Source organism: Antechinus flavipes, chromosome 2 (genome assembly GCF_016432865.1).
Source record: "Antechinus flavipes isolate AdamAnt ecotype Samford, QLD, Australia chromosome 2, AdamAnt_v2, whole genome shotgun sequence".
NCBI lineage: Eukaryota > Metazoa > Chordata > Mammalia > Dasyuromorphia > Dasyuridae > Antechinus > Antechinus flavipes.
Genome location: NC_067399.1, coordinates 225,412,026 through 225,427,051, shown reverse-complemented (window position 1 = coordinate 225,427,051; position 15,026 = coordinate 225,412,026). Strand labels below are relative to the sequence as shown.

General features: G+C 36.6%; 1 protein-coding gene across 5 annotated transcripts in view; it reads right to left on the bottom strand.

Moving 5' to 3' along the window:
• The window catches only part of OTOF (otoferlin), a 171,374-nt gene that overhangs the window by 129,188 nt on the left and 27,160 nt on the right, over window positions 1–15,026 (bottom strand). For all 5 annotated transcript variants that reach the window (XM_051976329.1, XM_051976326.1, XM_051976328.1 and 2 more), the window contains exon 2: window positions 14,207–14,265. In XM_051976329.1, the coding sequence (XP_051832289.1) occupies window positions 14,207–14,265 (59 nt within the window). The remainder of the gene's footprint in view (window positions 1–14,206; window positions 14,266–15,026) is intronic.

The window sequence follows — 15,026 nt, the reverse complement described above, 5'->3', positions numbered from 1 at the left end:
GATGGATGAAGGGGACAGACAACTCTAAGTGAGCTGGACATGTCCTTTATTCAGATATGGTGTTAGACAACTAGTACTAATGAATTCTTTTCTACTTCATGGTAACCGATTAATCAACAAGCATTTATTAAGCAATTACTGTTTGCTAGACACCTTATTAAATGTCGGCAATATCAAGAAAAAGGAAAAACAGTCCCTGCTCTTAAGAAGCTTTCATTCTAATGGGGAAGACAATGTGTAAATAGGTAAGTACATGCAGAATAGATTGAAAAAACTGAGATAATGAAGTTAGTTGTCTCATTGTCAATGTGGAGTCAAATTAAATGGTGACCTGAGTGGTTTCGTGGGGCAACATCCATTCCTTCTTCAGCCCAGAATTTACTGGGAGTGGGTTTTAAAGGATCTCCTCAGTCATTATCAACTAACTAACCAACCAGCCAACATTTGTTGTTAAGCATTTGTTAAGCACTGAGAAATAGCTCTAATTGTCAAGGAACTTACATTCTATGCTTGTGGGAGGTGGAATGGTGGAGCAGATTCAAGCATACACACATAAGTACAAACACATACACAACTGCCCCTCTCTCTCCTCCAGTGTCACAATTTTGACTGGAGGGCGTAGGTCAAACCGTGGATCTTGGGTTTCAGCCTCTCTGAAAGGCAACACCAAGCCAGAGGCTCTGGTTTCCCCATTGTTCATTGAGCATTGTCTTTCCACCCCATCTGGTCCTTCCCCACTCAGGTTCCCAACTCTGGCCTCTAGCATTCCCTGATTACATTCTCAGACACTTCCCCCTAACCTTCACAAAGTTCCCAGGCTGGGAAACATTCTTGGAAATGGACTATTTCTGAAAGGTTTAAAGAACTTCAAAATAAAGCTTCTTTTCTGGTCTTATTAAAATAAGGCAGAAACCTTTCTCCCTAAACTAATATTAATAGACATATTTATATACCACATTAAAGTTTATAAGGCCCTTTACAAACATGGCTCATTTGATCCTCATGACATCCCTGAGCTATTACTATTATTCCCATTTTTCTCAGATAAGGAAACAGAGGGATGTTAGATGGCTTATCCAGAGTTACAAAGTTAGTAGGTGTCTGCATTCAGTTTGAAACCTAGGGCTTCTTAACTAGGCCCAAGAGCAGTTATAAGTACTAATTTCTCCTTGTTCAAAGATCCAAAGGCCCAACTCCAGGGCCACACCAGGACTTAGTTTCAAAGGGGAATATAAATACCTCTCCAAAGGGGACATAAATACCTAAGAGAGAGATCTGGAACTGAGGGGACCTCACAAAATAAAAGTAAAATGTGGTCTTCATGTAGCCGACAATGGCATGGAGAATTGAAACTTTTTTTTTTACAAGAATCATGGAAGGAATGTAAAAGATCATCTGTTATATGAAGTAACTTGCCCAAGATGTCAACCAGATTAACCAGATAGTTAATAAGAGATCCATAACTTGAGCTTCCTGATGTTCAGACCATTGATTCATGACTTCATTCAAGGCCACATCTTATAGATGAAGTGTTTCAGGTTTATTGGGAGTATGATGGTTTATAGCTGAAGCTTAAGGACTCTCTCTCCTCTCTCCCTCCCCTCTGTCTCTATCTGTCTCTCTGTCTCTCTGTCTTTCGTTGGTTCTGGGCTTGCATAAGTACCATTTCTCTAGGTTAAAAATGCCCAGGCATAGTTGGACTATTTATTCCACAATAATGACTCACAATTTTATAAAATATTGAAGTTTACAAAACACTCTCCTCATAATAACCTTATAATGTAGACAGTACAAATATTCCTGTTGTACAGATGAAGAACCTGATATCTAGAGAAGCTAAAAGACTTATTCATGGTCCCATAGGAGGCCAATACCAGCACTTGAATTAAATTCATAGTCTCCTAATATCAAATCTATTGGTCTTTTCACTATAACATATTCTCTTCAACCAGTATTCATAAACCTGGCTCTTCAGGAGTGGAGTAAGGAGCCCCAGAGTTGTGGGCTGCTGGTGGGCCAGCATACATTCCCACCACTGTCAGCTATGGAGGGAGATTATCCCATCCTTCCATTACTCTTTTGGAGGAGCTTGACAAGATTGTTGAGGTATAATATTCATATCCCCATCCCTGGCTTGCCATTATTCCAGCCATTTTTCCCTTCCCCTCTCTGAATAACAGGCATTCATATTGGTCTTTACAAAATCACTAGCTCTCATGATACTTCAAGGGCCAGCACACAGTAGAAAAAGAGCTGTACAGATCAGAAAAATCTCAAGTAGACAAGGAGTAGCAGTATGGGGTAGTGGAAAGAGCACTGAATTTAGGGCCAGAAGACCTGGGTTCAGATTCCTTCTATACTTTATTAATCCTAAATAATAATTAATTACTATGTTAATAAAAATATTTTATTATTATGATTTGGGACAAATTATCCTGTTTCTCAGACTCAGTTTCTTTATTTGTAAAATAAATGGTTAGACTAGATGGGGGTTGATGAGGAGAACTTAGATACTTTTGCAAACCATAGGAACTGTGGAATATATATCATATACATACATATATCTAGATAGATAGATGGATGGATTTCTCAATGACCCCTACAAATGACCCCAAATTTCTCTTTCCTTTTCCCCAGAAGTCTCTTGAGCTAATATCTTAGCTGAGATAAGTGGGCTCTGGACAAGAACATTAGTGGACTTCTTGCCCATTGGACAAGAGTCTAACTGAAATCTCTGGGAGGTAAGTCATGAATCTCTGAAGCTCGTGGCTCATGATACCCAGTAATGCCCATCAACAAGCATTAGGGACAGCAAATTTGGTACTGTGGGACTTGTAAAAGGAGATGTTGTATTATACTTGATAATCTCCTGGGGACAAATAATACTGGTGTTGGATTAGCTCATTGCAATTCAGAACCTCTGAGTTCAAGTCTCAGCAGCATCACCCCTATTCCCGCAGATGTGCTTTACTAAGTTGTCATCAGATTTTTTCCTAGAATGTGGTGTTTAGAACAGAACATGAGCATATTTGCTTTTCTCCAGATGGGACTGTGCAGGATCCTCAGGGAAATGTGCTTCTTTTGATTATTGTGTTTCACTGAAACCTGATGTTATGAGATTGTCTAGGATGGATAAGACAGACAGGCAGAGATCAGGCTTCCAAGCACTATACTACCCTCTTTCTTCTATTCTTCCTCTTCTCTTTCTCCCTTCCTCCTCCTTTCCTCCCCCTTTCTCTTCCTCTTCTCTACGTCTTGGCCGTGTTTGAGCTTTCCCAGAAATCTCAAAGGCAACAACAGGTTACCACATATTAAGAGAGTTCTGAAAGGAACTCTTCTGATTACCTTGTTCAAATACTTCATTTTACAGATTTGAAAACTAGGCCCTCATGGGGTTAAGTAACTTGCCCAGGTTATGCGCCAAGTTGGTGGCAGAGCCAAGACTGACACCCAGCTCTCCCAAATCCCAGCCCTCTCTCCATTAGATATTATTGCTTCCAGATTTCTGAATGGAGGGAGTGCATGGACATTCTTATCTTCCTCTTCCTCACTGTCACTTCTCTAGTCAATCCACATGCAATGCATTACAGTGTAGTGAAAAGAATATTGAATATGAAGTTTAAAAATTTGAGTTTGTGTCCCAGCTCTGATACTTGTGAGATGTGTGATCCTGAGCACATCACCTAATGTTTCTGAGACTCCAATTCCTCATTCATTTATTGTTTTTACTACAAGCCAGGCATAAGATTATAAAGGCAAAAATAAAAAAAAATAGTCCCTGCCCTCAAAAAGCTTACAATCTATTCCTTACCAGTAAAATGTGCATAATAATCCTTCCATTACCTACTTTGGAGACTATTGTGAGGAAAATGCATCATAAACTTAAAAGCATTGTAGAATATGGTTTATTATTATACTTCTGCAGCTGATTTCCTTTTTACTCTGCTGGATGTTCATGAAGATGCTGCCTGAGGACAGGTATTCTTTGGGTAAAAGACCAACTTTCCAACTACGAGTATTTGCTGGTGATATTAGGGCGAGATGTGCACATTAATTAAGTTTAATAGACACTCATACCTATGGCTCAGATATCTAAAAGTGTAACTAATAAGAAGGAACCATAGCAGCCCTGCCCTCCTCACCCACCCTCCTAGACCGAGCATCATGTTGCACATATGACCAAGGTATGACCACAAATGATATAGGTGCTGATATGCACTGAAGGGAAGTCTGAGCTCTTTCTCAGACAATCCCTGAGAGATACTTAATGGCTGGGGAAAGGGAGGGAGTCAGCCATGGTATCTGACAGTACAAGAAACAGAAGTCTATTACCAGCAAAACCTTTTGGGAGAATTAGCTGGGCATGAAGCCAGGATTCTCTCTCTAAAAGAATTTCAGGCTCAGAGAACATTCTCCTAGTCTAACAAAATAATAGAAAAGAAAATAAAAGAATAGAGAACAAAAGGAGAATCAAGATTGGTGACAGTGATGACTCTAAATAGTTATTAGCAACCAACTCCTACTAAAGGATATGGCCAGCTAAGAAGAAAGTACATAGGATGTGTGGACTGTTAAATTCCTTGGCAGGGCCATGTCTTATTTATTTTTATATTTTCCCTTGGCTTTTGAATAATATCTTAAACACAATAGGCACTTAAATGTTGAATGAATGAATAATTAATTGATGTATAAGACTATAAGGCACAAAGCTGTTGCATTGGCAGAGGGAGCTGGTTTCATAGCCAGTAGTTCTTAATACCAATGAATTCAAAGGTCTGAATCAAATATGGAGAACTTTGCAAAGTTCCTACCCTGATGTCTCATCTTAGAGCTGAAGTGACCCTCAGCTAGTGAAATCTATGCCAGTGGAGCATAAGCTTTAGCTGTTTCTTCCATTTTGGGACATCTCCAAATATGGTCTCAAATACTGTGTTAGGATCGATATAGCCAAATATCCACAAAATTAATAGCAATAGGCTGTTTACTAGGTGTGGGATTCTTCAGTCATGACAACCCATGAAATAAGGAAAAAATAGAAAATGGTCCTTAGTCTTATGCTGCCCCCTTCTGCTTTTGCAGAGATGATAGTAGAGTGACAGAAAAGGAGGCAATGGGTGCTAACAATAATATAGTTTTTAGACCATCTATAGTGACTAGTTTAATAAGTACTTTAAATATAAAACTATTGTCCAATGACTAGTGAGGTGCCAATCTAGGAAAGGAACTGTGCTGATATATTAATACATTTTTGGTTTGTACCAAAACATGAGATAAGAAGTTGTAGCTAAAAAGGATAAATAATTAATCAACCAACCAAATAAGTATTTATTATGTACCTACTACAAGTTAGGGACTAGGAATATAAAAAAGAGAGTTTAGACTCTCCCAAGAATGGGTCATAGAATAAATAAAAAAAACTGCAAATCTTGTCTTGGGATGCTCATGATGTATATAAATAAAAAGATAAAAATGAAAATAATTATGTATTAGCATCTGTTGAAAAAGTGGGAGAGGAAGAGAAATTCTATGAAGAATTTGATAAGACTCTCTCATCTAAGTTAATACTTCTGAGCAAAGTAGTAGTAGTAGCTGCCTGCCTGTGCCTGGGCCTCTGTCTCTGTCTATCTCTGTTTATCTCTGTTTCTGTCTCTCTCTCTCTCTCTCTCTCTCTCTCTCTCTCTCTCTCTCTGTCTCTCTGTCTCTCTCTGTCTCTCTCTCTCTCTCTCTTTCTTTCTCTCTCTCTCTCTCTCTGTTTCCCTATTTCTGCCTCTATCTCTGTCTGTCTCTGTCTTGGTCTCTATCTCTGTCTCTGTCTCTATTTTGTCTCCATCTATATCTCTCTGTTTCTCTGTTTCTGTCTCTGTCTATGCCTCTCTCTGTCTCTCTGTCTGTCAGTCTGTCTCTGCCTCTCTATCTCTGTCTCTGCCTCTGTGTCTTTTTCTCTCTCCTTTCTCCTTCTCTCTTCCTCCTCCTTCTTCTCTCTTTTCTATATCTATTTCATCTCTTTGCATCCCTCTCTTTTTCTCTCTCTGGTTCCCTTTTTTCTATCTTGCTCTCTGTGTCTCTTTATCACAATACATATTTATGTTGTAAAATATGACTTATGCTTAAGAAATCAAAGTATCCAAAGGCTTGAAGACTATACAGAGGTCTCACATTCATGAATTTTTTTCAAGATCAGTTGGGAGACATAACAAGCCCTGAAAAACATCATAGAAAATGAAATTGGCTGTATCTTAACAAAGAAGAAATGAATGGTTATTGATGTAAAGATGTTTTTCAAGTTAGCCATGTATAGTCAGATTTTAGACTTACAAAAAAGATCAAAATCAACACCAAATATAAAGAATAAAAACAAGGAGAAGCTATATCATCTAATTAAAATAGATCTAATGAGCTATCTAAACAACTATTGATGTCCTCCCAAATGGGAAAAGAGTAAAGGAAATAACATTAGCATGGCTTATCACTATGTTCTATGGAATTTTAATTTATGTTTAAAATGATCACCACAATTAGAAAATCACAAGGTCCAGAAACTTCCTTCACCCAGTAAACATGATATCCTCACCTAGTTGAAGCTAAGTAGCCCAATAGTTAGAGCACTGGGCCTGGAGTCAGAAAAATCTGATTTCAAATATGATTTCAAACACTTAGTAGCTGTATGACTCTGGAAAAGTTATTTAACTTCTGTCTGCCTTCAATTTCTCCAATTGTAAAATAGGGATAAGAGTTTCAACCTCACAGTGTTGTGAGGATCAAACAAGATAATATTTGTAAAGGCTTAGCATGTGCCTGACACACAGTAGATGCTTACCAAGAAATGAAATATGGCAATCAAAAGCCTGTAAAGTTTTATAAATTATTTTATATTTTAAGTAGAATGTTTAAAATATATGTAGAACATACTTAGAATATAAATAATATGTACAATTTTACAGAAACAGATTATGATTTATGAGCATCATTTCCTCATAAAACAGTGAAAAGTGTTTAAGAGAAAAACAATTTTGCAAAAATCTTTATTTGAGAACTAATCAAATTAAATTATCTCAAAAGCATCTAAGGATGAAAAGGAAAGAAGAAAATAGAAATGCAATAGATCTGTCTACATTTCTAAAACAGATTATTTTTCTTATCGATGAAAGAACACCACATTTTCCTCTCATAATCTCATCCCCTGATGTGCCAGATGATGAAGAGAAAATGGCATGAAAGCCAACGAAGATGGGAAAAGCAGTTAAATCATACCAAGTTTATATAGTAAAAAAAAGTAATCATGAGAATATTAATAACTTAATAGCTCAGACCTATAAAATCTTCAGGGGAATGCACATATCTGTTGGGGGTATGCTTGATGAAAATAGAAGACAGGCAAGTTCTCACATGCAAAAAACTTGATAGCAGATCATACTTTTTGTTTGCTTGTTTGTTTGTTTGTTTGTTTTTTAAACTTTTTATTGAAAGAACCCATGCCAGGGTAATTTTTTACAGCATTATCCCTTGCACTCACTTCTGTTTCAATTTTTCCACTTCCTCCCTCCACCCCCTTCCCCAGATGGCAAGCAGTCCTTTACATGTTAAATAGGTTACAGTATATCCTAGATACAATATATGTGTGCAGAACCGAACAGTTCTCTTGTTGCACAGGGAGAATTGGATTCAGAAGGTATAAATAATCCGGAAGAAAAACAAAAATGCAAACAGTTTATATTCATTTCCCCGTGTTCTTTCTTTGGGTGTAGCTGCTTCTGTCCATCCTTGATTAATTGAAACTGAATTAGCTCTCTTTATTGAAGAGATCCACTTCCAATAGAATACATCCTCAAACAGTATCGTTGTTGAGGTATATAATGCAGATCATACTTTCAAAGCCACATAATTAAATGAAAGACACAGAGAATTCCTCTGATTATTTTAAGTAAACTACAAAATAAAAAAATAAAAGAAAATATTTAAAAGTATCTAATTCAGCAGAATAAAATGTTTTCCTAAAAAATCTCCTCCAACAAAGTAAGCCCCATAGCTGTGGTAAGATAATATAAGATTTCCTGATTCCAGCAACTACAGAGCTGACTTTGTTCAACAATCCTATTATTATCCATATTCATCAAGGCATGGAAAAGGGATACTTGCTAAAAGTGTCTGTCACCATTAGGGATGATATCCAGGACAGAGTACAAATATACTGAGGAATTCCAAATGTCCCAGTAGGTAGATAATATTGAACTATCTGCATCAAATTCTGGAACACAACAAAAACTACTAACTGAGATCCCAATCAATGAAAAGAATTTATATTAACAACTCACACAGGAAAAATTCAGTGAATTAAAAAATGCTTTTTGTCCAGCCTTTTGTCCAGGCAACAGGATGAATGACCCACTGAATTAGTTATTGAACCTATATAACTTGGGCAGATACTTCAGCTAGATAATGAACTGCACCCAGAATTCAGTAGGAAAAAGACTAGATTACATTTAGTAAATTGCAGAATGCTTTTGGTAATTCCTAAAGTGCTTCTGGAAACAAAAATGCATCCTTTAATGTTATTGTTATTATTTGAGGGGGGCAATACTTCATGACTTATGAATCAAAATGTCAGCTGACCCAAAGGACAATGGAGAGATTGATGGTAAGGTATAAATAGGCTACAGTGTATTGCCAATGGTGATTTATGTGCAAAAAGTAAAATAAAAAGATATTATCTAAAAGATGTATCATAAGAAAATAAGATGGATCAGTTGTAATGAAAATGAAGATAATGGACAGTCAGCCCGAGCGCTTTACTGATACTCACATAATATCAAATGACATAGAAGAAGGCCTCCAGTTAATTGGGTGAACTCCCTATGGAGGACATATGAGAAGACATAATCATGAATTGTAAAGGATGAGAAGCTCTGGATGGATTGTATTCTTTTCCTCTGGTAGGGACTATATCCATATTGTGAGGTCAGTTTTTGTCACCATATTCCCAGTATCTAACAAAATGGCAGACATAGAGCAGGTGCTAAATAATTGCTTTTTTAATGAATGATTAAAAATATGAATTCCCTGAAGAAAAGTGTCAGACATATAACGGGTACCAAATAAATGCTTTTTGAATGGAGGAATGAAAACATGGATTAACTGAAGAAAAGAGTAAGAAAATGTAGTTAGCTAGAATTTACATAATGCCTCAAGATTTGAATGTTATACAATATTGTAAGCATGATCAACTATGAAAGATTTAGCTCTGATCAAGACAACGGTCCAAGACAGTTCCAAAGAAACATCCTGGAAAAATTCTATCCATCCCCAGAGAGAGCACTGACGAACTTAGTGCAAATTGAAGCATACAATTTTCTTTCTTTATTATTTTATTTTGTTTGTGTTTTCTTTTGCAACATTGCTAAAATGGAAATATGTTTTGCATGATCTCACATTTGTAGTTGATGTTAAATCACTTGTCTTCTCAAGGAGGAAGAGTTAGGAGAAAGGGAGAGAATTTAGAACTCAAAAAATGTTTTAAATGATTGTTAGAAAATTTCACATGTAATTAGGGAATATTTAACAGAATAAATAAAAATAATAAAAATTTGCATGTTATCTAATCTCCACAGCAACCATATGAAGTGGATACTATTATTATTCTCATTTTACCAATGAGGAGACTGAGGTAAAAAGAGATTAAATGACTTGCCCACAAAGCTACTAAGTATATGAGGTCACATTTGAACTCAAGACTTCCTTATTCCAAGTCCAACATCCTATTCATGGCTCTCCCTAGCTATGTATGACCCAACGCAGCCAATTCTTGGCTCAGAATTGGACAGAATTCCTTATCTGATTGTGAACATTCATGATGTTCACTCCATAGGGAAGCTGCATGGCAGAATGGAAATAACCCTGCACCTGAATTTGAATCCCAGCTCTGACCCTTATAAGTTATGGGGCAATGGGTACTTAGGTCTCCATGCCTAGATTTTCCTATTACAATGGGGAGAGATGCACTAGAGAAGCAGGACAGTCTGAGGATGTGAAGATATATGCTTCTCACTTTACCTGCATTGGGGAAGATGGCTCCCCAGGGAACGATTCTTAGTGACAGATAAGGGGGCTGAACTGGGGAGAGTCAGAAGGGTGAAGAGAGATCTTTGGACTGTATTCTGAGTTCTTTCATTTTCCTAAGTCATTCTCTAGCTCTAGATCCTGACAGAGGAGAGCAGTCATGCATGAACAGTCTTTGAACTAGGGAGAGGAAGAAGAAGAAGAATTAGCATAATGGATATCATATTTATGATAATGGAATCATATTTATCACTTTATACACATATATTATCATATGAATTCATTCAATTGGCTCTGGGTCCCCTCAGAAACCCCTCCAATTCTTAGTTGAACTTTGAATGCAATGATAGGCAGTTAAAATGAATAGATTTGTATGTACTGGAAAGGACCTTTACAGATCATCTCCAGCCTTCACATTTTACAGATTAGGGAAAAAAAGGTCCAGAGAAGTGAATATAGATTTAGAGCTAGAAGGAACCTTATAAGCCATTTAGTCCAACCCTGACTTTTTATAATTGAGGAAACTAAGTCTCAGAGAAATTAAATGAGTTGCCCCAAATCTTAAAGGCAGTAAGTCCCAGGCAGGATTTGAACCTTGGTCTTCTTGTCTTTCCATTGCTAACCAGCCCCCCCCCCCCCAAAAAAAAAAAAACCAAACATATAAAACCCTCAACAACAAAACAAAACTACTCTTCTTAGGCCATATAACTCCAGGAGTTTCTTTACTCTTACCCTCAATGAAACAAAGCAACACTTGGAGATGAGGGTGGTTGAGATTTGGTTTCTAGGTCATGGAGAACACAAAAAGCTATAATTTCCATTCACAGAAGCAAAGACTTTCTAAGCTAAAAAAATCTTTAGATCCCAGACGATTCCAAAAGACTTGGGACAGAAAATGCCATCTATATTCTGAGAGAGAACTATGGAGACAGAATGTAGACTGAAGCACAATATTTTCACCTTTTTTCTTTTGCTTTTGCTTTCTTGTGTTTTTCCCTTTTGTTCTGATTTTTCTTGCACAAAATGACAAAGATGAAAATATGTTGAAAATGATTGTACATGTATAAACTACATCGGATTGCTTGCTATCTTGGGGAAAGGAAGGGAAGGAGGAAGAAAAAATTTGGAACACAAACATCTCACAAAAAGGAATGTAGAAAACTAGCTTTATATGTATTTGGAAAAATAAAATACTATTAAAAATGTTAGTTTCACCAACCAATAAATATTACTTCAATTTTTTTAAAAAAAGACTTCACAGACCAACTGTTCTAATCCAACTCATATCATTGCAATGTTCCTGACAAGTAATTCAACAACTCATCCCACTTTTGGACAGCTCAGATTGAAAAGTTTTCCTGTTTTTTTCTTTCTTTTTTGGATGGGTGGGTAGAGGGTTTGGACTTGTGAACGCCCTAATGAGTAAATTCCTTCCACCAATACAGATGGCCATCTGCTCTATAGCTTATAGGCTTCAAGAGTTATCTGACTTTCCTAGTCATATAACCAGTATTGAATTCAAGTCTTCTTTAATTCAAAGCAAATTCTTTTTTCATTATTATTATAGCTTTTTTAAAAAAACAAAACATATCCATGGGTAATTTTTCAGCATTGATCCTTGCAAAATCTTCTGTTTCAACTTTTCCCCTCTTTTCCCCTACCCTATCCCCTAGATGGCAGGTAGTCCAATACATGTTGAATATGTTAAAGTATATGTAAAATCCAATATATGTATACATATCTATACAGTTATCTTGCAAACCAAATTCTTTAAAAAGTTTTCATTTTCCCTGATTACATGTAAAACAGTTTTTGGTTATACATGTACATTCATTTTTTATATAATCACATTGGGGAAAAATCAGAACAAAAGGGGAAAACCATGAGAAAAAAAGGAGGAAGAAAAAAAGGTGAACATAGTATGCATTGATCTACATTCAGTCTCTGTAGTTCTCTCTCTGGATGTGGATGGTATTTTCCATCCAAAGTTTATTGGGATTGCCTTGGATCACTGAGCTGCTGAGAAGAACCAAGTTTATTATCGCTGTTGCAAAGCACTCTTTATCCATTAGACCAGTGATCTAAAACTTTTTTGATTGTACATTTCTATCTAATGCAAAAAAAAATGAGTATTCACCTTCAACACATCTTTACAAAGTATATCCAAGTACACCTAGAGCTCCTTAAGGGCTTTTGTCTCGTTTTTACCTGGCACTTAATAGGTGCTTCATAAATGCTCTAGATGCCAAATTGACAATTGTTAGTTTTATCTTAGAGATGGTAGAAAGCCTGACACATAGTAGATACTTATTGATTGAGTGAAACTTTCACAAGATAGCCTTTCAGATACTTGAAGAAGGGCTACATATTCTTAAGTCTTTTTTCCTCCACCTTAAACATCTCCATTTTTTTTTTCAGCTGATCTCCACACAACATGTAGGATAATCATGCTGGTTACCATTTTCTGGATGCACAGTAGTTTGCTAAATTTTTTTTTTCCAAAGTTAACTGCTCAGAACTGAACTCAATACTTTCCAGAAGTGAGTGTACAGAAGCAGAGCAGAGACTGTTATATCAGTTATATATATATATATTATATATATATATATATATATATATATATATATATATATATATATAATATATATATATATATACCAAAGGTATATATGGCCATTTACACAACTCAGAGACGAGGAATAAATTCTCATGAAATGTTTGATTTAATTGGAAACACCATAAAAGGTGACCAGATCATTCTTGATGAGGTGGACATCGAAAATGGGAGTTTTCAATGAAATCAACAGGAGAATAATTTATGCTCTGGCTAAAGTGATGTAAAGGAAAACAACATTGAAAGACTTCAGAACTCTGATCAATGCCAAAGCCAGTCACTATTTCAAAATATTGATACAGATGTCTCACACGTCAGCAGAAAAGCAGTAGGCTATAGTTATGGAATGAGGCATACATTTTCAATATGTCAGTTTGTTTGGACTTTCCTTATTTGGAACAATGGGGGATTTGATTGAAGAATTGGGAAGTAATAGTATTATAAAAAGGAAAAAATCCGCTCATATATGTCATATAAGAAATAGAGTATTAGACTTGGACACAGATTGATTTGACTTTGAATCATGCCTTAAACATTTATTAGCATTGTGATCTTGGGTAAGTCACTTACTGTCTCTGTATCTCAGTTTCCTCATCTGTAAAATGAGGCAGTTGAAGTTGAAGGCCTCTCTGGTCCCTTCCTGCTTTAAATCTATTATCCTGTGGTTGATGAAATATTTTTAAAAAGAAAGAAAAATAATGGAAAGTGATCTCTTTCCACTTGTTATTAAATAATAAGAACTGTGTAGTATATAATAAAATAATGAAAATATTGTTTTTAGAGAGCAGGGATGAGCAGGGATTGATGTCTTTTGAGAAACCACTTATAGACACTTCTCTAAGAGTCTACTTTTGTGAGGGTGTTGCAAGTTTTTTTGTGAAAGAATTTGCAGTCCCCAATTGCAGGCTAGATTTTTGACCAAAAAAAAAAAAAAAAGGTTTTTTTAATATTGAGAACCAACTTCTTAGTGATCTAAATCCGAAAAGGAATTGGCAAAAGTTTTGGGGACAAAGAGTCATTTTTGGACTGGAAAAGGGTCTGGAAACGAAATATGTTGGAATCAGCATATCATTTGCATTGAATTCTGTACTAGCCTGGGCTGGATATAGCCAAAATTCAGTGCCCTAGCCAAAATCTATGGGGAAACAAATCACAGTCTTCTTGCAGAAGAGGTCTTTTCTCATATAGTGGAGAAAAGAATCTCAATCCTACTGTCTTGTCTCCTGTAAAAGATGCCAAGTTGCTCTGTGCATCAAGTAGACGAAAAAATAACTCAGAAATTCCAGATTGTCTCTCAGGAGCAATGTAGAAGTTTCATTTTTCTGCCTCCCCTTTATGACTGTCTTCCAGTTTTGCACACTGGGTGTTCAGTGGTAGTAAAAAGGGGGGACAATGGAGCTTGGAGTCAGTGTATTCATGTTAGGCAGATGGTATTTCCTTGTCTTGCTCAACCTATAGGGAAAGGAACCACAGAAAAGGAAGCTCTTTGAGGAATGAGACTCCTACCAGAGTCAGAGAGCTAAGGAAGTAATGTCTTACCTCATCAAATTCAGCTTCATCCTCACAGTTCTCCAGTACCCTTGAGTAGAAGGAGTGTCCTGAGGGGGAGAAAAAGAGAAGGCATAAGAGTCAAACCTTTTTTATACATCTAGGCAGAGGTATATGAGTTCCATATCATTTGAATAAGGGCCATTAGTTGTCATTCATATTTAAAATGTGTATGTACAAAATATTTACATTTGACACATATTCCAAAGTCCTGGGAATCAGTCATTGTTTGACAAGGTGAAAACCCCCTTTCCCTGTTGCTTCTCTTGCTCAACCCTATCCAAGCCAGTCTTGCTTATGCCTCCCTGATCCTTATTTTCCAATGCTTGACTCCTCTACTTTGCCCTGTGGAATCCTTGTTCTCTAGTGATACAGTTTATGCTCTTTAGTCTCTCTCCAGTGTTGAGTGTTCTTTCTCTTACGTTCACCAGTATGACAAGACAGACCTATTCCTTGCTCCTCACAGCCACTCCTAGACTCCTTTTCTTTGCCCCTATCCCTCAACCACCTTTTCTCCTCAGAAATTCACCCCATTGAGACAAATGCTCTGTTGGTACAGTCGTGAAATGATCCAGTCATTCTGGAGAGCAATTTGGAACTATGCCCAAAGGATAATCAAACTGTGCGTACAAAATGTGGATTAAAATCCAGCAGTGTCTCTAGTGGGTCTGTACCCTAAAAAGATCATAAAAGAGGGAAAAGGACCCATATATGCAAAAATGTTTGTAACAGCTCTTTTTATAGCGGCAAGGACTGGAAATTAAGTGGATGCCCATCAGATGGGGAATGTCTGAATAAGTTTTGATATATG